Source organism: Nothoprocta perdicaria, unplaced genomic scaffold (genome assembly GCF_003342845.1).
Source record: "Nothoprocta perdicaria isolate Ctin4 unplaced genomic scaffold, notPer1 scaffold_287, whole genome shotgun sequence".
Lineage (NCBI taxonomy): Eukaryota > Metazoa > Chordata > Aves > Tinamiformes > Tinamidae > Nothoprocta > Nothoprocta perdicaria.
Window position 1 is genome coordinate 23,271 of NW_020455518.1, and position 24,477 is coordinate 47,747.

General features: G+C 53.9%; 1 protein-coding gene across 1 annotated transcript in view; it reads left to right on the plus strand.

The window, feature by feature from the left end:
* Positions 1-24,477, plus strand: part of RNF123 (ring finger protein 123) — a 46,785-nt gene that overhangs the window by 18,136 nt on the left and 4,172 nt on the right. The window contains exons 24-34 of the mRNA XM_026041512.1: positions 115-198; positions 899-1,006; positions 3,714-3,891; positions 5,212-5,286; positions 7,537-7,624; positions 7,870-7,957; positions 8,095-8,179; positions 14,601-14,740; positions 15,255-15,443; positions 17,356-17,431; positions 17,627-17,711. Coding sequence (XP_025897297.1) covers positions 115-198; positions 899-1,006; positions 3,714-3,891; positions 5,212-5,286; positions 7,537-7,624; positions 7,870-7,957; positions 8,095-8,179; positions 14,601-14,740; positions 15,255-15,443; positions 17,356-17,431; positions 17,627-17,711 — 1,196 coding nt within the window. The remainder of the gene's footprint in view (positions 1-114; positions 199-898; positions 1,007-3,713; positions 3,892-5,211; positions 5,287-7,536; positions 7,625-7,869; positions 7,958-8,094; positions 8,180-14,600; positions 14,741-15,254; positions 15,444-17,355; positions 17,432-17,626; positions 17,712-24,477) is intronic.

The following is a 24,477-nucleotide window of genomic DNA, read 5'->3' on the forward strand; positions in this document are numbered from 1 at the left end:
GAGCTGTTGTGATGGACCCTTTTCTTCTCCTCCCACCCCCTTGGGGGAACAGGCTTGCTCATATAAGGGATGGGGGGAAAAAGCTTGTGTTGCTGGAGCCTGCTTCTTTTTCAGATGGTTGGTGTGTCAGATGATGTGAACGAATACGCTATGGCTTTGAAGGACACAGAGGAAAAAATCAGCCGCTGTCCAAAGAGGGTGAGCATCTTTGGTCTCCCAACTTCCTCTGGTAGCTCTTCAATGCAAGAACAAAGAGCATGAAGAAGAGCAGATGACTTCTAGCTCTGGGTGGAGTAAATCCAGGTCCATAACTGGCAACCATGTTTCATGGTGTGCCAACCCACTGTACCACTGCCTTGAGAAACGGAGGGAATGAAGGTGGCAACTGCTTTGGCTTGTCACAGACCGGCCGAGGCAGCTTGCAGATCTCTTTGGGGGGGTCTGGGGACATTCCAAGACCATGGTGTAGGATTTGGAAAGGTTTCCTATGCAGAAGAGACCCTTTGAATCACAGCCACACCGCTTCCTGGCTCTTCAGTCTCTTCCTTGGATCTTTCACAATGAAAGATGCAGAAGAAAACAAGCAGGAGATAGACCTCAGTGTTGGACTTGGGACTCTTCTGTCCAGTTTCAGCTCAGTTTTCTGATAAAGCCTTTAAAAAGAAACTCTGTCAGAAGTTGACCCCAAAATTGCTAGGCACATCTGGCCAGCATCAGGTCCTGTGGGCTGTGCTTATAACACCGATTTCCACTCCTCTCTAGAGCAGCCACTCACCCTTTTGTCTCTTCCAGCATTCCCTAGGCAGCCCCAAGGTGGTATTTGCTTCTGCCTTATTTGTCCGGAATAATTTAGATGGGAGAACGGTGTCAACCCTCACCTCTCTGCACCTTTTTACAGAGGAGAGACATCCACGAGGAACTGCTGAAGAGCCAGAAGGTGTTTTCTGAGAAGCTCAATCACCTAAGTCGCCGCCTTGCCTGGATCAATGTCACCATCTACTCAAAGGTGGGCAGGAGCTTTGGGTGAGAGGTTCAGGAGAGACCTGAGCAAACGTGACTCTGCATCTGTGCTGCTCAGCTCATATGCCACAGGGTTGATGTTGAATTAACCTTCTTCTTGGCCTGCTTGGTTGAAGCTCTATCAACCTTCAGGTTGATAGAAGGTTGATGCTCTGTGGGGCTCCTGTGTGTGGCCACAAGAGTTCTTCCCTGGCATGGACCCCTTCTTGTCCCACATTTGTTCTATTAATATTCATTACAACTCAGCCCAGTCTGATCTGTGCATGGAGCTGCAGGTTCTGGGCTGGGAAATCCGCCTCACAGAGAAGAGTGAGGGTCAGAGAGCCAGTTCCTGGGGAGTCAGTAGAGGATAGAGGCTCCTGTGACCATTTCACTGAGCTCTGCTCTGCTTCAGAGAGCGTTCTCACCACCACTGCTCTTCTGAAATCTGCAGGATCCTTGCCAGCGTGATGTCTTGGATTTCTTTTTTGGTTCAGATGTTCTGCCCTTATTCACTCGGGTTCCCATGCACTTGGGAAAGCGCATTCTTCATTTGCTAAGACTGTGACTGCTTGCAGAGCTCATCCTTTCTTCCCTGCGTGTGCCATCTCCTTCCAGGATAAACTCTCTAGTCTGTTTTTGTGAGCAGTTTGTGCTCTTATGCTATAGACATTTTGTGCTGGACAAGGGAACATGTTTCCCTTAACCTGCCGTGACAGGAGGCTCCACGTATGTCCCAGGACCTGAAGAATCAGAGGAAGAGAAGCAGGGTCAGTTAACGGCGCTTGATCTGACTCACAGGCTCTTTTCTCCCCCCTTTCCACCTTCACTTGCCGAGCAGGATGGCAGGGCACAGTGCAGCTCCAMGGAAGCTCTCCAGCTACATGAGCCTGTGCTTGCCAGCCAATAGACCTTCTTCTTGGCCTGCTTTTGACAGGCTGAGGGGTGTCAATACAGTGATGGCCCAGGCAGAAACACAGCTCTGGTGGATATATAATCAGTACCTTCTTAAATCCAGGTGCCTGCATCTCGCCAGGAGCGTGTGTCCCCTTTCTGGATGAGTCAGTGGTGTCTGGGATTGAGGGTTGCAGCATTCCCTGCTTGCACCTCGTCCTTGCTCTGCTTGGGCCACGGGGAGAGCAGATGACCAGCTGGTTTTGGCTCTAAAATGTTCCTCAGCAACTGAATAACTTTGCTCCACCGAGGAGCAAGGCTGCATGGTAGCCTGACCCTGCTGCTGGAACTAGAAGGCCCCATCTGCAGAGCTGCCCAAGGAAGACCTGGAGGCTCCAGCATCCCAGTGACTTGTGTGCARTGGAAGGACACATCTGGAGGAGTGTAGGAGGCGTTGCTCATGGGGAGGAGGAGAAAGGTTCTGCTCTGTGTGTAGGTGACGCCAAGGGCTCTGCCAAGGTGTYAGGGCATGGGAAAGGCTGCTCTTTCCTTGGGGGAATTAGTCACTAGCTTATTATGAGCTGGGAGATTTACCTCACAGTAGGTTAGGCAAAAAGGAGAGCTCCAGTTCAAAACAATCTGAGTTTTAAAGCAGCTAATCCCGTGTTCAAAAACTCTGTGGGAAGATGATCCCTGCCCAAGGTTTTGGTGCCAAGGTAGGAGCTTACTTGGTTACGCCACAGTATTGGCCTGTCATGCTGTGGATAAGCATTAGTTCTTTGTGTTCTCTTGGTKTAGGCTTTAATCTGGTTTGGCAGAAGTTGGAGTGACTTTCTGAGGTTATCAAGTCTTAATAAAGCCAATTGTTGCTATTTTAATGTTACCTGCACAGTTGTTTTTTATCCTGGAAGGAGCTGTTGAACAGGGATGTGCATCAGTGTTGAGATATTCATGTTTTAGTCCTTTAGTCTATTGACACTTGTTTGGTCTAACTTACAGCACAAACCCATGTAAACCTCCCCRAGAAGGTGGTGCAGAAGCACCATCAAGCAGACACAACCAGTTTCTGCACCTCTGATTTTCCTTCAGTTGGAGGTGCTACCATCTTACTGCCATTTTTATGCACATTGCTCCTGCTGCTTCTTGGCATTACAGCTTATGAAGTAACTTTTTTGTCTTTCTTAGTGCTCATTTTATAAGATCAAAGTTACATAGATGCCCTTAAAATTCCTGCATCTAATTTAGACTCTTTTTGCTGTGGAAATGAAAGAGGTCACCTCGGGATGGTGAAACCAATTGAATGCTTGGTGCAGAACCCCAAAGTTTGTGATCACTTAATGCAAAGATCTGAGTTGGTCTGAGCTTTTGGTCTGTTCTAATTTGTTAATTCTCCTGAAGGGTTAGGGTTTTTTTTCCTCCAGCAGCTTTATCCTGGATTTGCTYGTGCCTGTCTCCCTTTGGCCAGTGTATAATATAACATAGGTGACCAGGCCTGCCGTGGTGAGTGTAGTTCYTGGAGCATTTCAAGAGTCAGATAGACAAAACAACAGCTGATATAATCATGTGCTGGTAATAGAGTTGGTGTAGAGTTCTCTGGTTGTCCCTTCCACCCACCTTTTCTGTGGCTGAGACTTCCACCCAGCTTTTCTGTGAGAGACCCAGCAGAGCCCAGGGTCCGTTACGGAACTTGGATCTGCAGCCTGAGGAACTTCTCAGGCACTGAAACGTTTCTGAGGCTCGGGTGCGATGCTGACTCTTGCATTTTCCCAAAGAGGAGTTGGACAAAACTAACTGGGGGTCGCTGTGTTCTCCTTGGCCAGGAGAAGATGCAGGACATATACTGGCTGCTGCGCGTGTGCATCCGCACCATYGAGCACGGCGACAGGACGGGCTCCCTTTTTGCTTTCATGCCCGAGTTCTACCTCAGCGTGGCTATGAACAGCTACAGYGCACTCAAGAACTACTTCAGCCCGGTCAACAGCATGGAGGAACTTCCAGGTAAGGGCTTYGGGAGGCCGTTCTGATCCCACCTAGAATCAGAGAACCGTTATGGTTGGAAAAGACCTTCAAGATCATCGAGTCCAACCATAAACCCTTCAACACCGCCCTGCTAAACCRTGTCCCTACGTGTCTCATCTACGCGTTTCTTCAACACTACCAGGGACCATTGTGCTGGTGAAGTAGGAGTTGTTGGACACTGTCCCTCCTGAGTCTTTCCCCTGCTGTGTTGTGCTTCATTGGTGTGTTGTGTGTGTGCTGTGGGGCAGGCACAGAGCTGCTTGGGCAGGGAGCCCCATGCCTTGCCCAGGGTTGTCACCGGGTTTACTGCAGGGAGTATCCCACTAGCGGCTGTGAATTGTGCTTCTAAGGAGGCATCAGAGACGGGTTGGGATGTGGCAGGGTGTAGTTGCCCCCTGGCAGTGCCTGCTGCTGGCCTCTGACCATGGGAGGTGTCAGYGCAGGGAGTGGGACTGCTCTCACATCCTGCCCTGCAATTTGGATTGCCGTGGAGGCAACCTATGGACCTGTCCTGATGCCTCCTTGATGCCATCAAGGAGGGACAACCACCTCCTTGATGCCATCAGCCTGCATTTCGCTGAGTTCCCTCAGGGCAGGTCCTATGCTTTCCCTGGCAGGAGAAAGCTTAGCTTTTCCAGCAAGTTCCCATCTCTAGCTGTAGAACAGACAGCTGATTCTCAGCACGCCACCTCTGTGCACATGGGCCTGTCCCCAGTCCTGTGATCGTGGCTAAAAATGTAGCYGTGAGACCAGTGCTGTGGGACTTGGTCCTCCTCACCCCCAGGGTCTTGTTTGGCTGAGCAGTCTCAGCAACCTCTTAGCACGTTGTTCCATGTCTTCCAGAGCCTGCGAAGGTAAGAAGGATTTTTGTTCCCATCAGCTAGGCATAGCTGATGTTCCCACACMCGTTGAGTGAGAAACTGTGCCTGCTGGTCAGGGAACAGCACGAATTAAGCTGTAGCAGACCTGTAGCAGGCCCTTCCTCAGGGCCTCCAAGCCTAACATTGGTTCTTTGGGTAGGTCTAAGGTGGTATGTGTGTTGCTGAGTCCTTTGTGCACTAGGCCAACGTTTCTGTCTGACTCTTTTAGACTCTGCAGGTTGTKTCACGGGGCTTGGTGGAAGATTAATGTGTTTGCTCAGCTCTGTTTTGACTTCTAGGCACTCAATTGAACTGCAAATTTAGGTGTAAATCCCCAGAATAAATCCCACAGCCTTTCCTGGGTCTGCAGGACACCTGGGGACATGAGGCTGCCCGTCGGGCCCTCCTGTGACCTTCTGTTCCCTCCTTCTCTTTGCAGGCTACGAAGAGACCCTGATGCGCCTTGCTGCCATCCTGGCCAAGCACTTTGCTGACTCGAGGATCGTGGGCACGGGTGAAGCTGCTCTCCTCTGCTCTGGGGTGAAGTGTTGCAGATGTGGCTGATCCCACTGTTGGTGGCTCACCAGACATCTGTTGGGATCTATGTGCCCAATCCATTGAGTGCTCCGTGCCTGCCTGTGCAAACAGAGGCTGGGCACTGCCCTTGCCTGCTGTGTCCTGCTTATTCCAGGGTTAGATACATGACCTAGGCCTCCAGTTTGAGGGCAAGACACGTGTCCAGCTGCTTGGATGTCTAGCTAGCACTACTCCTCAGCTGCTTGGACGTGGGCACCTTCTCCTTATGAGCTGGGAGGGAGAGCTGCTGCTTGCCTGAGCTGGGATAGGAGTAGGCAAACAGACACAAGCACAGCTGGGCTGTGCATGGCGATCCCCAGAGCACCACAACCTTTTGGTAGCAAAAGGAGAGCTCTACAAAAATGCCAGTCACTGATCTTCACCAAATTTGTGGGAAAACCACTGCTTCAAGAGACAAGATTTCAGCGTTACCTTCCTATATTTGCTTAGTGTGTGTGACCCATTATACCTGGATAGATCTTGGAGACTGAATGATCCAACATACTTGGTTCCAGCTGCCTGGGAACCTGTTTTGTTCATGTAGCCCTCAGCTGTCTTACTGCTCTGACCTCTAACTTAGAAGCCCTTCATAAAGACATGTGTCCACCATCAGGAGGCCGTAAAAGTCCCTATCTCCAGCCAAGTCATCTAGACTTAGAAATAACCCTGCCCTTCTACCAGAATTGTCTTTCCCTTCATTCTTTAGCACACACAATCTTCCTGAAGGGGTCAAGCTACGACTCCAGGCACACATTCCCACCACAAAACGCAGGGCTGCTTGAAATACCATTGCTCTGTTGGAAGCTACCACATCTGCAGCAGAGCTGCAAGATGCCTGGCTCTCCTTTTGCTTCTGCGTGGCTTGGCTGGAGGATCTTGKGCCTTGGATGAACGTGATTTACAGTCATCTGGGGGCTGCACTGAAGTAGAACAGGGACCTGTAGGAGGGCAGACAGTGTCTGGGAGCAGCAGAAACCCTCCGCTAGTGGGATTAGAAATGAGAARAGGGGCTTAGGACACAGGTAGAGGCACCCTGTAGTAGCCAGCAACAAGCATGGCTTTCTGGTTGGTTCTCCAGCTGTTCCCAAAGAAAGCAYTGTCTGCACTGAGGGTTTTGCCTCTGTGCTGCTCCCCTTCTGACAGCAGTGGTCTCTGGTGCTCTGTGTAGCTGCGTGCTCAGTCACCCTTTAGAAACCTGCTCCTTCAGACTCCGCCAGCTCATGACTGGGCTTTCTTGTAGCGCAAAAGGTGCAGGTGAGTCCAAGCATAGATCAGGCAGGAGTTGAAGAACACAGGCTGGAAGGGACCTTAGGAGGTCTCTGCTCAAAACAGGTGAACCGTGAGGACAGACTAGGTAACTTAGTGCTTTATCCCGGCCATTCTTGCAAACCTCCAAAGATGGAGACTTCACAACCTTCAAGGAAAAGCTGTTTCAGTGCTGGGCTGCCCTCACGGAGGAAAAGGTTTTCCATAAATCCGTTGTGAACCTCTCTTGTTTCAATGTACGCCTCTTGTGTCTTGTCCTCCTGCCACGTACCCCTGTRAAGAGTCTGACTGGCAGATTGCTGTCCCCCCAAAGATGTTCCCCCAAAAAAGCTCTGCTCCTTGAGCTTCCCCTTGCGAAGCAGGTGCTCCAGCCCCTGATCATCTAGGCAGCCTTCTGCTAAACTCCCTCTGGCTTATGCCTTTCCTCACAGGAGAACACAGTGTATAGATGTGGTCTAATGAGTGCTGAGTAGAGAGGAGCAATTACTTCCCTAGGTCTACTGGCCGTGCTCCTGTTCGTGCAGGCCAGGATGCCACCTTTGCTGCCAGGTGGCTCGTGAACAGCTTGCTGTCTACCTCAAGTCTCAGGTCAGCGGCAGCAGAGCTGCTCCCCAGCCAGTTGCCCCCAGCTTGTGTCATCTGGGGAGTTCTCACTGCCCAGGCACAGGACCCAGCCTTTGCTCTTGTCTTTCCTAAGGTTCCTGGGGGCCCCTTTCTCCAACCTGTGTGGGTCCCTCTGGCAGCCCATCTCCCAAGTGCATCATCTGGTCCCAACAATTTGGTGCAGAACAAGTCTAGAGGGGTTTCACCGTAGAGAGGAGTCATCTCTCTCCCTGAGGCCAGTCCCTCCCAGCCTGTGGTGCTCCTTGACATGCTGCATCTCCTTGGTTGCCTAGCCTAGCCGCTTCTCCTTTCTCCATAGACATCCGAGACTCCCTGATGCAGGCGCTGGCCAGCTACGTCTGCTACCCCCACTCGCTGCGAGCTGTCGAGAGGATCCCAGAGGAGCAGTAAGTGCTGCCCTGTCTCTCCCTCGGGGGCTGCGGCAGGGCTGGGGTGGTGGACACAGCTGGATGGAGGAGCAGGCAAAGCTGCCGAGAACCTCCAGGAGCTGCAGCAGGTTACTGGAGCTGGCCTGGGCAACCTCTGTTCATCCCTGTGCCGGTAGTTTTGCCGTGATTCGGCTCCATGGGTCCTTCCATGCTGTTTAATCCCCTGGCCTCTTCTTGTCTGACCTGCATCTTCTGTYCTCTAGGCGGATCTCCATGATGAGGAACCTCCTGGCTCCTTACGAGCAGCGGCCGTGGGCACAAACCAACTGGATCCTCGTGAGGCTGTGGCGGGTAAGGAACACGCGTCGCTGCTCCTCTCCCTGCCACCCTACCTGCAGGGTGGGACATGGGATGTTTCGCTCTCCAGTAGCAGCAAAGCCTTGTGCTGTCTTCCATCCTCTAAGGTCCTTCTTCATCTCCCTTTTCAGGGCTGTGGCTTTGGGTACAGGTACACACGGCTCCCACACCTGCTGAAAACCAAGCCTGAGGATGCCAGCCTCCCCAGCCTGCAGAGTGAGTGGCCCACCTCGGGTTTAAAGGGTGGTGGGGGAAGAATGGGCTCTTCCCCCACAGGCATCTCGAGAGGTCAGGTCAACTTGTGAGGTGGCTGCTGACGTAGATGGGAACCCACCCCAAATTTCCAGACCTGATTCTTCCTTTCCTGGACTTCTCCAATCCCACTCTTTGGGTTGGTGACTCTCTTGCAAGCAGGGCAGTGCATTAGAGCTAATGCTAGGAGAGGTTCTAGCCTTCACAGGACAGGTGAATTATTAGGTGAAATTACCCTCCCTACAAGATGCACCCAGGGCTGCATCTTTACCAAAGATTTACCYCAAATCTCAGTGTGACTGAAGGCTTTCTGATTTCTACTATGACTAGCTGGTATGGGAGGAGTTGGCAAAGCTGCCAGGGTACCCTACGAGAGGGAGCAGGTGCCCAGCAAGGCAGGGCACTGGCCAGGTTGGCGAGCAAGGCGTGTTTAAGTTGCGCCCTTCTCCCGGAGCCTGGCAGAGCCTGTCCTGCCTTTGGCATGGCACATGAGGGCTTCCTCAGCTCTGCTGCAGCCAAGAAAGAGGTAGCGAGAGGAGAGTCCCTGTCTTGAGCACAGGAACGGGTCTCCAACTTCCCTCTTGCCATGTCTTGACCTGCTTGGGATATTCCCAGCGGAATGGGGAAATAGTTTTGTGTCAGACCTTACTTAGTGGGCACCACTTTGGTATGGGGACTGGGGCCACAGGATGTTGCAGTCTGGCACGGGCAGGAGAACCTGTGGAGATGTTTCCCAAGCCCCTTCCTGCAGGGAAAGATGCTTTATCTCTSTTTTAATGGCCCTCTTCTCTTTTTCTCTCCTTCCCCTGGGTGCCCAGGAGATCTCTCTCTTGCTAGTTTCCAGAGTAAGTTTCTTGTGTGACCCTCTCTTGTCTGGTGATGTAGCTTTAGAAGCTCCCTCCCTCCCCGTGTTGTGTCTTGAGAGACCCTTGTTTGGGCAGGGAGCAGGGGAGTCGCACAACGATCCCACTTCTTAGTGACCATAGAGAGCTCTGGGACAGGAAGGAGGTTTCTCAGCTCTTGAGGTTCCTCTCCATCCATCTCTGGGTGGCTCCGTGCAGTCCAGGGCTGGTGCTGCGAGCTTTTTCCTTGGGCTGGAGAAAGGTTGGGAAAGGCTGCACGGGTGGGAAGGGCTGGGTGCTCCACCTTGCAATGCCCAAGAGTCCTGYGGAGCGTAGACTAGCTGGTCTCCTGTGCTGTGCTTTGCCTGTCCTCACTGCTCCTGGAGGTCCCTCCAAAGAGATGGCTGCCTGGGTTAGCCCGGAGAGAGAGGAGAGATCCAGAAGACTGGATCCCGAGTTGTTCCTTAGCCAAGGCTGGCACCGGTCACCTCTTGTGTGGACAGGGTTCTATGGAAAGCTTGGTTCTTGGGAGCTCGTGGTGGCTCTCTTCAGAAGAGGAGAAGGTTCTGAGCAGAAGCAGTGAAGGGGCTCGTTTTGCTTTCGTGTGGCCGCTGCTTTTTGTGGCTCGTAGGCAAGAATGGGTCCTGTTAAGACACACACAGAGTGCAACAGCAGTGGCTCAGTGCCTGGTCCATCTCTCTGATCAAGATGCAAGGTGGCTTCCATTTGCACCACGAGGCTGTTCTACTCTAGACCTTCTCCCCACGCCTCTGTCGAGCAGCAAGAGAGGAGGTGGTGGGACTGTGAGATCCCTGAGTTGAGCTGCTGCACGCTGCAGGCTCAAGGACTCGCTTCCCCATCCTGAGTCCTGTAAATTGTCCAGCTAGGTTGGTTTTTCAGGAAGAAATCCCTTCTTTGTCCCACAACACCTTGTGRTGGTTTGTTCTGGTGGTTCCTTACCTTCAGGAATAAATCCATGACTTTCTTCCTGATGTGACCGTATCTAACTACTTCTGTTGTCATCCATTGCTGCTGCTTCTGCCTTTCCCTGCTAAATTACCCTCCCTACAAGTTAACATTTTTTGTCCCTGTCCTTATCCTTCTTATTTTTTAACAGCCYCAGAGTTGGCAGCGTCGTGCTGGGTAGATCCCCTCCCTGGTACACCGGTCACCGAGCCAAAACTTGCATTAGGCTGCAGTGATTTGCTTTGTGTGCGAGTCCCTTGTGCACCAGGCAGCCTGCTGCCCCGTGCATCCCATTCCCTGGGTGCTGCTTGTTTTCCTTTCCTTCAACCTTCAGAGTTCCCTTTGGTTGCATGTATGAGCCCTTGGAATGATCTCAGCTCACCAGGTGTCCCAAATCCCTCTGCTTACCCTTGCCTTGTCCACTGGTCAGTCTGGTAGCTGCAGACACTGAGCAGCAGCTGCTCAAATCTACGTTTGGATCCGTTCAAACACTCGATTTTTGGTGGAACTGCTTTGCTTCTGAAGCCAGACCATTTTAGGCTTCCCTCCTCCCAGCTCAACTCACAACTCGACCGTACATCAGTCAGAAGCCCCCATACCTATGTGCATCACTTGGGCTGCTGACCAGATGTCCCACAGGTAGTCTTGGTGTGGATCCTCTGTGGTCACTAGCAAGCTGCAGAGGACAGAACCATCTTCCTGTRCTGAAAGTACAGGATCCTGCTTCTTTACAAGTATTAGCAAGACTAATTAATGATGCTTCCAATTAGTCTGCTTTATTGAGGAGAGACTGAGTGAGTTGGGCCTGTCCAGCTTGGAGAAGAGAAGGCTGAGAGGGGATCTGATTAACGTGTATAAGTTCATGAAGGGAGATTGTAGGGAGGAAGGAGCCAAGTTCTTCTCATTGGTGACCAGTGACAGGACAAGAGGAAATGGGTATAAGTTGAAACACAGGAAGTTCCATCTCCAGGTGAGGAGGAACTTCTTCACTGTGAGGGTGACCTCACAGCCACAGCCCTGGCACAGGCTGCCCAGGGAGGTTGTGGAGTCTCCTTCTCTGGAGGTCTCCAAAACCCRCCTGGATGCCACCCTGTGCCACATGCTCTRGGTGTGCCTACTTGAGCAGGAAGGTTGGACTAGATGATCTCCAGAGGTCCCTTCCAACCTTGAACGTTCTGCGATTCTGTGAGTAATGGGCATCTTGCTGTTAGTCTTTCTCCCATTGCCAAGTTTTTTGATAACCCTGTTATAATTCCTTTGTGTAGCTAAAGAAACTTGRTGTGTCACCAGGTTAGCTGGGGATGTTTCTCTTAAGTCTTCTCCTCCTTTTACCCATTTCCTCCTCCTTTTCATAGCCTGCTACATATGTTTGATCATGTTTGCATTGCCTTTCTCAATAGACTTCCCTGTAGCATTGGCTCTCTCTGGCTACCTCGTAGTCTTTGCAAAGAGCTCCGTGCTTCTCTTCAGCTTTTCCCTATTGAGTTTCTTTCTTTTTTTTTCCCCAACTCTTATTTCTGCGGGGAAATTAGTCCTGTGGAAACGTCAGATCTATCAGTAACTGCTTGGGGCCATGCTCTGTTGCCCACATTAAATGTATTGAGGTCATAATTTCTGGCCTTGGAAAACCGCTGATTTCTGTTCCAATGCCTGATCTTTATCTGCCATAATGAGGGCCAAAGCAAGATTGAGTGGCTCTTGTATTAAGGAGCTGCATGGTTTAGGAGCGCTAACGACGTATTATTGGCAAGATGAAGAAAATAACCACGTCAACAAGTGTCCACAGGCTCCTGCCCAAAACATTGCTGTCCAAATTGGCACGAGGAAGGGCTGTGTCATTACCCAGGGGGGTGATGGCAACTGGGATGTTGGGAGGGAGAGGAAAGGAGATGTCTCAGTTACTTCTTGCAGATGCAGGTAATCAAAGTACCCAGGTCTAATGCTCAGGGTGGGTTTCTCTCTGCCACTAATGCGTTGCCCCGTGGAGAAGCTGATCTGGGAACTTGCACAAGTGAAGAACCTCCCTTGCTCGGGCCTTGAGCAACGCCCGGGGCTGATTCCTGATGCTGCTTTCAGAGAGCAGCAGTGATTGCAGCATCTCTTTGGAATCAGTATCGTCCTGGGAGCAGCAAAAGCCAAGGAAGCCCCCTTTTAATTGATGTTAGCTTGAAAACAACAGCAAAGTCTACTTAACCATAGAGGAATGTGATAAAAGGCACCTCTTTTTAATGCTTTTCCAACCTGGCACAGCCTTTGCTGGCAGCAGGGAAAGCCGTTAATGACCTGGCACTGGGGGCTTGGAGCAAATTCACGGCGCTTATTGGAAGAGGACCATGAGGAAACAGCCTTTGGCTAAACAGCAGGCTGAAGCAGGTTGTTACGAGCCAAACAGCAGCCCTTGGAAAGCCAGAACAGCCTTCAGAGGGGTGAGGGCAGCTGCGTGATTCATTTCAAGATGTGTCTCAGCTTGACACGTTCTTAACAGAGGCTTTAGCAAGAGACCAACAGAGCAACCTGCGGAGCTCCRCGAGGATCATCACCTAGAGCTGTTTCAGTTCCAGAAGGTTGGAAGGGAGCTAGTATATTAGCAGTTTTAATTAAAAAAAAAAAAAAGAGAAAATAAACACTTTTTACAAGTTGAGGAGAGACTATAAACAGCAACAGCACAAGGAGTTTGCCAAAGGACTTTGCAGTCCTGAATGCCTGGGAGAGGAAATGTGGATCTCTCTGCATGGCTCTCCTAGAGCACAGCTCTAGCCTAGCACTTCAGACAAGCCCCCTGCTTTCGTGTCCTCCACCAATTTGCTGTATATTGCAATATATATAATATTGCTCTGCATCGTCACCCCTTGCTGGCAGGGAAGGCAAAGCTGTGCCCCCATTACTGGCTTTTGGGCTTTTCCCCTTTCAAGCCCAAGCCAGAAAGTTCTGCAGGATCTTGAGCTGTCTTTCTTAGCAAAGAGCTGCCCTGGAGCTTTAGCTCAAGGGACTACGCTTTGGGTTTAGTCCCGTTGCAGTCTTCTTGAGAAGACCAACCTGATGCGTGCTCCGAGGAACAACTGAAATGGCAGGAATTACCAGGGAAGGAAGAGAATTAATGGAAGCGCTTGGTGTCCTCGTGCACCGCTGCTGCGTGAGGGGTCTGACRGCTGCCTTCACTTCTGTTTCCACCTCTTGAGCGAAAGGTTAGGAGACCTGGCAAGGCTCAAGGGAGGGGTGGAGAGGGTGACAAAGGTGCACTGGTGGCAAACGCTGTAATTTGGAGCCGTTGCCACTCAGAACGAGTGCCCCAGGACTATCAGAAAGGTCTGTGCCATCTTAGCTGGCTTTGGGRAAGCGATTAGGGAATAGCAGCTCTCGGAGCAGGAGGAGGGAGCTGCAAAGAACAATATCAAATAAAACGAGCCGGAGCCAAGCTGAGATCAAGAGCAAGGGCAGGATTTTTCCTGCCGTGCCCAGCTGAGCTGTGAAACTTTACCCCAGCGTGCGCACGGTGCTAAAAGCCTGCAGCTCCGAGGGGATACTGGGCAAGCAACCCRCTGAGGATCAGTAAATGCATAAAAAACTACATCTGGCTTGGGCAGGCCCTGAACTGCGTGCAGCCGAGGGCTGGGAAAGGGCTTGTCCGTGGGAGTGGGAGCCCAGAGGTTCCCTCCTGGGGCCTGTTTTTGGCCAGGATCAAAGCCAGGGTGCCGGCCTGCGTGGGGTGGTAATGCACAGCTYGTTCTTCCAGGTGCTGCAGTGCCAGAGCTCTCGGAGTTTCCCCCTGCTCTCGCTTACTCCTTGCTTCTAGGAGAGAGAAAACCAGTTAATTTCCTTCCCCTCCATATTCTGTATAATTTTTCTTTCCAAGTGCTGTATTTTAGTGCCCAGCCTGCACTCTGCCGCCTTGCCCGTGTCGTGTCAAATGCCTTTGTGAGMTTCCAGCTGATAGAGGGAGATGCATCCGTCTCATTCGCCCAGTCCTGGCCCATTCCCAGGTGCCYGCATCCCACATGGCCCTGCCCGTGCCATTCCCAGGTGCCCGGTGCCATTCCTAGGTGCCCGGCGCCAACCCTGGACGCGCTCTTGAGAGCAGAGCCCTCCTTGATGTCCCACAGAGCAGGGACTTGTCCTTGGTGGGCAGAGCCTGACCAGGGAGCATGGGCTTACCCAATCCTGCCGGGAGCAAAGCTGAGCCCCAGCTCCAGCTGGAAGTGTCTTGGGAATGGGATTTACTGGCTGTTTCCCTCCCTGGACACGGGCAGGCCTGGCACGGCCACGTGAGGCCCAGGGCTGCACGCGTTGGCCGCGCCACTATCAGAAGCGATTACTGCTGAGCTCGCCCCGGGCTTAGCTGGGGCCGAGCCTAAGGGAGGGCCGGGCTGCCCGTGCGTGAGGAGAGCGCGCGGGCCGCTGCCCTCGCTAGCCAAAGAGCCCTCAGGGGCACGACAGGCAGGATCCGTGCCCRGAATAGCCGTCCTCCTCGTGCGCTGCCATCTCCGCTTAGTGCAGCGCAGCCAGTCGCGCTGAGGCAGAGGCCGACGTGTAGCCCCGCGTTGGGCCGGGCCTCTGAGGCCGCCGCCGTCTGCTTGCAGAGCCCTGTCCYTCCACCTTGCTGCAGAGGCACATGGCCGACCTGCTGCGCGGCGACCGCGACCTGGCTCCCAGCTTCCTCAACAGCGTCCTCAACCAGCTGAACTGGGCCTTCTCCGAGTTCATCGGCATGATTCAGGAGGTGAGCGGGGCCTGGGGCGGCGCGGCCTGGCACGCGTGGGTGTCCATGTGGTGCCCGGAGCAAGATCTAGGACCTCGAGGTCTAGCAGCATGTCCTCTAGGTCCTCGAGGTCCTAGGACATGGACCTCAGCATTGGGAGTACTCTGGGTCTCTGGTGCGGGTGGGAGCCCAGATGAATGGGTCATCCCATCCTCAGTGGTGGCCAATGATAGGACAACGGGTAATGGGTGCAAGCTGAAACACAGGMRGTTCCATCTCCAGGTGAGGAGGAACTTCTTCACGGTGAGGGTGCCAGAGCCCTGGCACAGGCTGCCCAGGGAGGTTGTGGAGTCTCCTTCTCTGGAGGTCTCCAAAGCCCACCTGGATGCCACCCTGTGCCCCGTGCTCTCCGTGTCCCTGCTGGAGCAGGAAGGTCGGACTAGATGATCTYTAGAGGTCCCTTCCAACCTTGAACATTCTGTGATCGCCTTGGGAAGCGGTGCCCTGTTCATCTGCACGCTCTCTTGCTTGGTAGATCCAGCAGGCAGCGGAGCGCTTGGAGAGGAACTTTGTGGACAGCCGCCAGCTGAAGGTGTGCGCCACGTGCTTCGACCTGTCGGTGAGCTTGCTGAGGGTGCTGGAAATGACCGTCACGCTGGCGCCCGAGATCTTCCTCGACTGGAATCGCCCGTCGTCGGAGCTGCTGCTTCGGAGGCTCGCCCAGGTGTCGTGCTCTTCTGGGGGGGTACTGTGGGCACAGCGGTGGGAAAAAGGGTCCTCTGACAGGGTGTAGGTGATCCCAGTGTCCACATACACTAGCTCTTTAAGTTGGTGAAGAGAGGGCTTCTGCTGCTGATGCTTTCAGTGCTAAAAGGTGTCTGGGCAAATCCAACTGCTGCAGAACACACGATACTCCCTAAAATCCCTGTCTCCTCTTTTGAGAGTGATCTGACCATAGCTGATTTGTTCCTCACCCAAGAAGGAGGAAGATGAGCCCCATAAATCTACCTACAGACTGGCCCTGCCCAGTAAACGCTAAATGCTTCTGTGACAAGCAGTGGCCTGAAATCTGGAGAGGAGGTTTGTTGTCTCTGCAAAGAGCTACAGAAGATGTAGATGGCTCCACATGGCATTTGCCCCAGTGTTTAGGCTGGACTTTTGGTCCTTCCGTGCTGCAGAACAGCAGCAAACTTCTCCACTGTGCTGCCAGAGGGATCAGTACAGCCCCATCGCAACCTTCCAGATGCAGCGAATTAAGTTTTCCATTTCCAAATGCACCCTAGGAAAGTCCTGCGGTCGTGTTGGCCTTGTGTGAACCAGTCTGCTGGGGACATGTCATGTGTACTTCACTGGTTTGGATTGATTCACATTTTGGGCCGTAAGCCTGGATGCAGAGAGCAGRCAAGGCAAGACAAGACCCCGGCAGGGTGTAGCAGTCTGGAGAGAAGTCATTGACCTTTGAGGGGCTCTTTCTAGGGATTCCTACACAAGGAGAGTGAGGAAGCCTCTCCAGCACATGGTCTAAGGAGGCTGAGGGAGAGCCAGCGGAGAGCAGGGTGTCACAGCACCCTCCGCACCTCCTGGTGTCCCTACAGAGCTGAGCCCCAGTGCTGAACCTGCCCGCATGAAGAGTGGGCTGGGTAGAGTTGGCTGTTGATGCCCGAGGGTGACAGGAGAAGGATGCTGCATCTAAGAGACTACTCACAGYTCACAGTGCTGGTGTCAAGTGTGGAATGGCCCCACGTGTCCCGCTGGGGGTTTGGGCACGKGCTAATCGTGGCTGATGAAGTGTCTTTACAGCTGGCTCCTCCAGTGCTGTTCATAGGCAGAAATCTCTGCCCGTGGTGATGCTCCATCAAGCAGAGCAGCAGTTTGCTCTCTGTGCACTTGTCCCGCGCTCYAGGACCAGCAGATCTGTCCTGCTGCCAGCTCCAGGGTAGGCAGGACCCTTGCCTGGCCCATTGCCTGCCCCTCTCCCCACTGCCAGCTCATGTTCACAGGCTGTGGCACATCCTAGGGACTGTAAGCTCTGCTTGCCAAGACCTTCATGCCCCAAAAAGTAGAGGTAGGTGGGATTCTTAAGCGAAAGATGCTTGGATTCAGTCTGAGATCAGCTTGATCTCAACTTGACCCTCACTCATGAGGTTTGGCTCTGCTAAAACCACCGTGGCACGGTGCCACTTGCCCCTGGAGTTTGGCCAAGCTAGGAGCATGCTGCAAGCCCATGTGGACCCACAGAGGTGCCCAGCACCTTCCTTCAGCCTTTCATTTTCCTCATGGGAGCACGTGCCCTTGCTGCGGTCCTGCCTGGTGGGTGGCAGTTTCTCCAGGTTCTCTATCAGGCCATGACCACCRTGATAGCTGATGCTTCAACCCTTGCAGTTAAGGAGCATGTTGCAGAGCTGTTCATTTCACGGCAGAGATTTAGGAGGCGTAAAAAGGGGCAAATGTGTTAATTCCTAAAGTGCTCTATTAATTCTGTCTCTTAACGTGCTTTCTCCACCAATGGAGGGGGAACCCACTTGGCAGCACCCACGCTCTGAGCCTGACATGCTGCTGGCAAGCATGTTTTTGGGTGCTACACACAAGAAGCCCTATTGAGGACATGCAAACTCCATCTGCTTTTCTCCATACAGCTCTTGAACCAGGTGTTGAATCGTGTGACAGCAGAAAGGAACCTGTTTGACAGAGTGGTCAACCTCCGRCTGCCCGGTGAGTCCAGCACACAGTCTCTGTCCCTCTCTTCCCATTGAAAATGTCCTGGAGGAATGCTCTTGGGAAGCATTGCATGTCTCCAAATTCATCCAAGAGATGCGTGTGATCATCTCTGCCAGGTTGAGCTAGATCCCTGATCAGGAAGCCTCTGGTCCTGCTTGTAGGAGTGACTGTCTCTTTTTGCCTCCACAGGGCTGGAGAGCGTGGATCATTACCCAATCCTCGTGGCTGTGACAGGGATACTGGTCCGGCTGCTTGTGGACACCGATGTTCAAGGGTGAGTGACTTCTGTCTGCCAAAACACCGTTGCTTTGGGTGGCTGCTGCAGGCAGTGCCATGGGAGATGTTACAGAGCAGTGTGAGTTCATGAAGACCGGAGTGAGAAGAGGCAGGTGTGGTGCAATGAGCAGGCAGAAGCCAAAGACCTACGTTCCCCTGCAGCACTTGCATCCCAAAACTCCTGTTAATGGTGCAAGAAAGCTCTTGAGCTCAGGAGAGGTTGCTCTGAGGTGCTGTGCAGACTGCAAATCTGCAGCTTCCTCCCCAAAATGGGGTCTGGCACTGTGTGTAAGGGCGAGCCACTGTTGAAGGCTGTGAATGCTGCATGTAAAGGTCTTGTGCTGCAGGACGTGAGACTTGGTACGGGAGTTGATTATAAGCTCTTCCACTCTAGATGCTTCTTGAGGAAGCGTCAAAATGTGAGTAGAGCTCTCCAGCTGTCCAGACCAGTGACAGAGGAATGAGGTGAATCCTGTCAGGACACTGATGTGACATTGATTTTCCAGTGGACCAAGTCTTCCTGTCTTTATGACTACCGGTTATTCCGTGGTACAGTACTGGGGGAGTGATTTGGCAGGAAAAAGCCAAAGCTGAACTAACTTAGCATGTGGTGTTGGTCGTTATCTCACTGTGAATGGGAGGTTGGACTGGAGACCTTCAGGGGGAAGGAGGTTGGACTGGAGACCTTCCATCCAAAGAGCAGTGTTTCCTGACAGATGAAGTGATGTTCTCTGGACAGCTTCTTCATAAACACTGAGTGCCCCAGGGAAAAGCATAATTTGTGGYTGCTCTGACCTTTCCCTCTTCAATGCTTGGGTGCCTCCAAAGAGGAGGCTAGGGAGCACGAGGCACATCAGTCCCTTGGAGATCCCAAGGCAGATGAGAGCAAGGGAAAGAGGAACATGATCTCAGATGCTGACCCAGCACTGAGAGGCAGCAGGCACAAATCCAGTTGTCCAGCCTGTTACCTGTCCATGGTTATTGTGGATGCAGAGGTTCACGTGATGGGGAACAGCTCAGGGTCTTTGCTGAAGATGCCATTAGTGGAGCCCTGGCTCAGAGTTGAGGGCTGTTGATGCTTTACGTGTGTCTGCCAGCTCGCTCTGAGCCATGAAATTGGTTCAGAGCAAAGGCCACCCTGCCTTTGCTGTCTCCCAGTGTCCTGCCGCCGTGCGCCCTAAGGTGCTGTAGGAGATGGGGCTCTTCCATGTGCGTCCTGCCTGTTCTCACATCCAGAGGACGCAGCTGGCCGAGCGGCTTTGCCCTGCAGCCAGTCTTTCAGCTTCTTCTCTCAAGGACTCCAAAGATGTACACAAATAAATCTAATTATATCCTGCCTCCCGTGGCGGCTGCACCAGTCGCACAGCCCCAAGGGTGACAGTGCCAAGTGCTCAGCACAAGGTCACTTGCTCAGTGGCCTTTCTGGGATGTGAACACGGCGGGGATTTTGCTCTYCCCCAGAACTCGGCTGCGTGGAAGGGGCAAAAGGTACTTGAGCAAACTCCAAAAAGCCCCGGGGAGCTGATGGTGTGATGAGGATCTCATCGCCAGCCTGCTGGGGCTTCTGGAAAGACAAAAGGCCTCCAGGTTGTGTCTCCCCCTTGCCTGAAAAGCCAGCTGGACTTTGGGGTGAGCAAAACCTGGGCAATAGCAAAGGGGCTGTAAGTAGCCAGGTAGTCCTGTGCCCCTTGGGCTCTGCTGGTCAGATGGCATCTGGCCACTGATGGCCAAACCTGAGGTGGTCACAGCTCATCGCTGGTAGTGGCCGGTCTCTGCCTAGGGCTCCGTAGCCACCTCCTTGGGTGCTGCCAAGGGGCACTAAATTAGAGCTGGGGAATTGCTGTGGGAAAAGCAGCATTTCCTTCCAGAGGACATAGCTGAGTGGGAGAAACCCAAGGTGAAAGAGGAGAAAGCCCAGGGAAAAGTCTCCATAAAAGAAAGTGCTTCTGCACGGTTTTGCAAAGCCCTGCACTAAATCTGAGGTTTGAGCCGTTGCTGTTTTGAGAGAGGCAGGCAAGCGCTGCCGCGGCGTTATTTAGCTCAATCAAGATGTAAAAATACCGAGGGCGGAGTGGCTTGGAGATCCTCCATCCCGACCGGAGCGGAGGGCAGGGGCAGCCTGAGGGGGAAGGAGAGCTCAGCAAAACCACAGCCAGAGTAACTCACGTTGTGAGGAGAAGACTGAATCACTCCCTGCCTTCGCGGGACTCTCGGTGYGGGTGTCTTGGCTCGGGAGCTGAGCGTGAGCGTCGTCCTCTGCCTGTGGGGTGGTTCTCTCCGCCACTGCAATCCACAAGAGCAAGGCAGAAGAGGATGGAGGGGCAGCAAAGCACATGCAGGGATGAAAGGCAGAGGCTTTTCTACTGCCCTTGTGTCCCTCAAGGCTTTGGAGCTGTTTTGATCCTCTGTGTACACCCATTTGCACCAAGATCCTTCGGATGCTCTAGAGCTTCCAGCTATGATGAGCAGAAACCCATAGGAACGTTGCTGCAGTCCCTACCCCGCGGTTGCCCTGAAGCTGGGGAGATGATGTAGGTCAATAAAGGCTGGACAGCAGGATCAGGAATGTCCGTGTCCAAGCGCACAAATAAGTGGATGGTCCATGGAAGGGAAAAGGAGGATTAGAAGCTTCCTCGGGTCAGTCGTCTCCTGCTGGAGATGGTTGCCATAGGTCGTGTAGCTGAGAGAAATAACTGAAGAGATGTGAAGGACCTGACATGTAATCAGTCTGTCCAGATCAGACCCATTTCATATCAACTCCTTTTATATTAACCATTCCTTCTTGGTGCTCCTTCTTTTCTCTCAGTGTAGCGAGCAGGATAACAGGATGGGCAAATAGTTCTGGGACTTCTTTGCTTCCTCAGAAGCACCTGAGCAGTGTTGGAAGCAGGTCCTAATTTCTTCTGGGTCCTAATTAGTAACTGGTGGATTTCCACGTACTTAGTGAATAGTAGGGGGTGATTATACAGCTCAGACCTGAGCTTATGGGAGCTTCCTTACGGAGTTTACCCAAGATGGTAGCTGTTAACCAAACTGGTTCACTGCAGGGAGGCTCTGCCTGAGAAGATGAGGACCTGGGGTGAGACTTGATGAGACTTTCATGGTTTGGGGACGGCTTCTCTGGGCCTGGCTTAGGAATCTCTCTGAAGGGTCAACATCTGTAACGAGCCACAGAAGCACCGTTCGCTCTGTTGAAAGGTGCTGCAGGGTTTGCCTTGGGCAGAGACCTTGTGTTCATCCAGGAGCGGAAGGACAAGGTCCCCAAAATGCCCCAACGGGGAACGTCAGGGATAAGGAGACCTGGGACCCTGCATGGTGCCGACGTGGAGACTCACCYGGGAGCGCTACCGGGATGCAGTCGGACGCCTCTGCTGTTCCTTTGCCCAGCACAGGACACTCAGCCAGGCAGCAAGTCCTCTCGTTACGGACTCCTGGCACAGAAGAGAGCCATTAAGCACCGATCAAGGGAACACTGAACATGACCCGGGCTCGGATGTGATGAGACAACCGATACATCGGTGGCGTTAGTCCGCGCTGTGCTTTTGAGAAGGAAGAAGTGCGTTTCCTTCAAGTCAAGGAGGAGAGGCAGGAGAGTTGATGCTGCTCATGATGGACCATTGGTGCCATCCTTATCCCACCTTCCTGCTTTTTATCAAGCCTCCCGGGGTCACCGTTAACACGACTCCCAAATGCTTCTGGGGGGCTGGATGGGTGGAAGGAAAACTTTGTGTTGATACCAGTTCCATGGAGTGTCTTCAGAGAGCAGATGGCCCCAACAAGAGGGGAGCCTGGGGGCATCATGTCTTGGGTAAGACACTTGGGTAAGACACTTGGGGGCATCATGTCTTGTCTTACCCAAGTGTCTGGGGACACTTCTGGCTTCCATAACATTCCCCTGACCTGCTGCCCCCCACCCAGGTGCTGGGCAGCGTCTTCCTCGAGGGTTCCTCGTGGCCGGGAGGCCCCCGCGCTCCGCGTTTCGCCGGGCTCTGATGCCCGAGCCTTGTTTTCCTGGGGAGGGGAGGGAGAGCGGAAGCGGGAGCCCAGCAGTCGGTCTGAATCGCTGGGTCCCTGCCAGAGCCCCTGGCTGCCTTCAGCTGGTGTCATCCCCCCCCRCTTTGCCTGCTAAATAATTGAGCAGATTTTCTATTAAGCCTCCTTTGGAGTGAGCTAATGGAGCGGGGTTGGCCCGGAGGAGAGCTTGCGTAATGATCCTGCCGAGAGCTGGTGAKGGGCAAGGGGGCAAGGCCTGAAGCTGGGGCTGGTGGACCCCCACGCGCACGTGGTCATTGTGGGCGTATGAGCTGCGGAACGTACAGCAGAGAAGAATGAAGGTGTCAGGCCTAGTTTTTGTGATTAGTCTGATCTTACTGYGGTCAGCTCTGAATGCAAAGTCCTGGGCACAAGGATGAGCCAAGGGTGGGATTGCACTGGGTGGCAGGAGCGGGCGTCACGCTGCCCTTGCCAGTTTGGTCGTTTTGGAAAACGAAGGGTGTCCTAAGGAGAGCCCCCCAGTCCTGTGCATGGCACATCCAACCCCGGCAGCAGGAGCAAAGGCAGGGTGAGTAGCTGTGCTGACCGGAGCAGCGCTGGGCACGGCCAGGCTGCCCTAACTGAGCTCCAAACGCTGGGGAGAGAGCAGTGAGCCCTGGAGATGGTGCCAAAGGTCCCCAACACGAGTCCTTCACGGCCACCAGCGTGGGTCGTTGCGTGCCTGGGACGCCGAGCTTTGTGCCGACCCGGTCCTTCGCCCTGCAGAGCCGCGGAGCAGGAGGCCGGCGTCTGGCAGCGAGCCGGGGCTCTAATGGTGCAGATGGCTGCCCAAAGAGGACAGTGGGTTCCCCGGGGACCGTCCCTTACGTTTGCAAGCTCCGGCCTGGCGGGGAGGCTCTGCTGATGGCTACGGGCTTTGCCTCGCTGAGATGAGATGCCATAAAGGCTTTCAAGCTGCTTAATGAACTGCTTTGGCAGGTCCCCACCTTGCTGACGGGAGCAGCAAGGGGGTTGCGGGTCCTTCCTGAGGCTCAGCAAGGTGTGAGATGTGGGAGAAGGGTTTTCCTGGGTAAACATGGACTGAAAGCCCTTGGGAGAGGTGCTTAATACAAACCTTGGATGTACCATTCTCAGCAGAGTGGAGGGCCTTGCTTCTGGGATAGAAGTCTTGCAGACAGCCTAGAAGAGCTGACCTTGACCAGGCTGGTGGGTCCCAGGGCAGACCCTCATGTGCTTCACTAACACTGCAGTTCTAGCATGGGCTTTCCCTGAGTTTTCGTCCTGATGGACATGCAAGTTTGCAGGTGCCCTAAGCCTTGGGGAGTTAATCTGAGTGTGAGAGAGGGGGGGAGAGTTGCAAGGAGGCCCACAAGGATGTTAGGAGAAAAGCAGCCACAGGTTACAACATCTCCCAGCCCAATCCCTTCAAGAAGCTAGAGACCAGAGCAGCACCTTGTCCCACCAGCCTGAGCAGGAGCTGGCAACGTTGGGCCAGGCCACACATCCTTCTGCCTCCTTCAGGGTCTCTCCTTTTGGAGAGGGACGTGGCGTTTGGAGGCAGAACATGCTTCAAGCTCGCTGGGGCTTTGCTCTGTCCCATGGGGCTTGGCCCCATCTCCACAAGCACGGTGGTGTTTGGGGACACTGTGTGGGCTGGCCCTGGGTTCCCTCATGCTCCCTCTCATCTCCTGCTCCATGCCGGTTTCTGGACACTCTTGACGGCCATGCTGGGGTGAAGGATTGCGTGTCCTCTGTCTCTGGGCACATCTCTGGGGGGGTTTTCCAGGCACGGTGGGACTCTGAGGTACTTCATGCAGCTAGAACGTCAGCAGGTTGCTGGATTTGGGGGGCTAAAGGTGAATTGCTCGGCAGGTGATGGAGGAGCGAGTTTGCGTGAGCAAAGCAAGAACTTTGAGAAGGTTCCTGTCCAGAAGAACTCATTTTAGAAACTGAGGCACAGGGAAATTCCAGTCATCCTTCCAATGGGATCCCTATCTAGATGCAAAGCCAGGGGATGGCATTGCCTCAGCGCCATCCTCGAAGGGGRACATTTACCCATCCCATAGTATCTCCATGCTCATGAAGCACCTTGGCATCATCAACAACAAGGGCACGGGTGGGTGGCGCRTGTCACCCCGCGTCCCGTCGCCTTTCCCAGCCACCACGCAGCGTCGCAAGGCGGGTCACGCGTGGGGCTGATGCGCGGCGGGCGGGAGGCCGCCGTTCCCTCGGGACAGCCGCCCTCCCACGCGCTCCGCTCTCCTTGGATGGGTGGGCAGAGTGCCTTGGAGCCACCAGCGCAAGGTAAGCGGGGACCCCACCATGGGGGGCACTCAAGGGGCTCCCTAGGTCTCTCTTCCCCAGATCTAAACGGGGCTCCTGCTCTCCAGAGGTGCCTCTTGCCACCTGGGTGCCAGYGGGCGCTGCTCCCTCCCCAGTGCCCAAGCCGGCGCTGGGGCGACGTGCCCTGCCGGGGACAAGTGACCTGACACAGCTCTCCCTCGCGCTGGCCCCGGGCCAGCGGCTCGCTCTCCGCTCCTCTGCACCCCCTCCTCACCACGGCCAAGTTAATGCAACCTGACAGCGAAGGCGGCTGCGGGCCCCGYGCGGGCACCGCTGCCCGTCTCGAGCCGCCGCGGCGGCGTCTCGGGGCTCCCTCCGCACCCAGCCGGCCCCTGGCACAGGGGAGCAGCCCGCTTCCCGCCGGGAAGCCCGGGCAGCTCTGCGGCAGTTCCCTGCAAGGACAAGGAGACAGCAGGACCAGCGTGAGC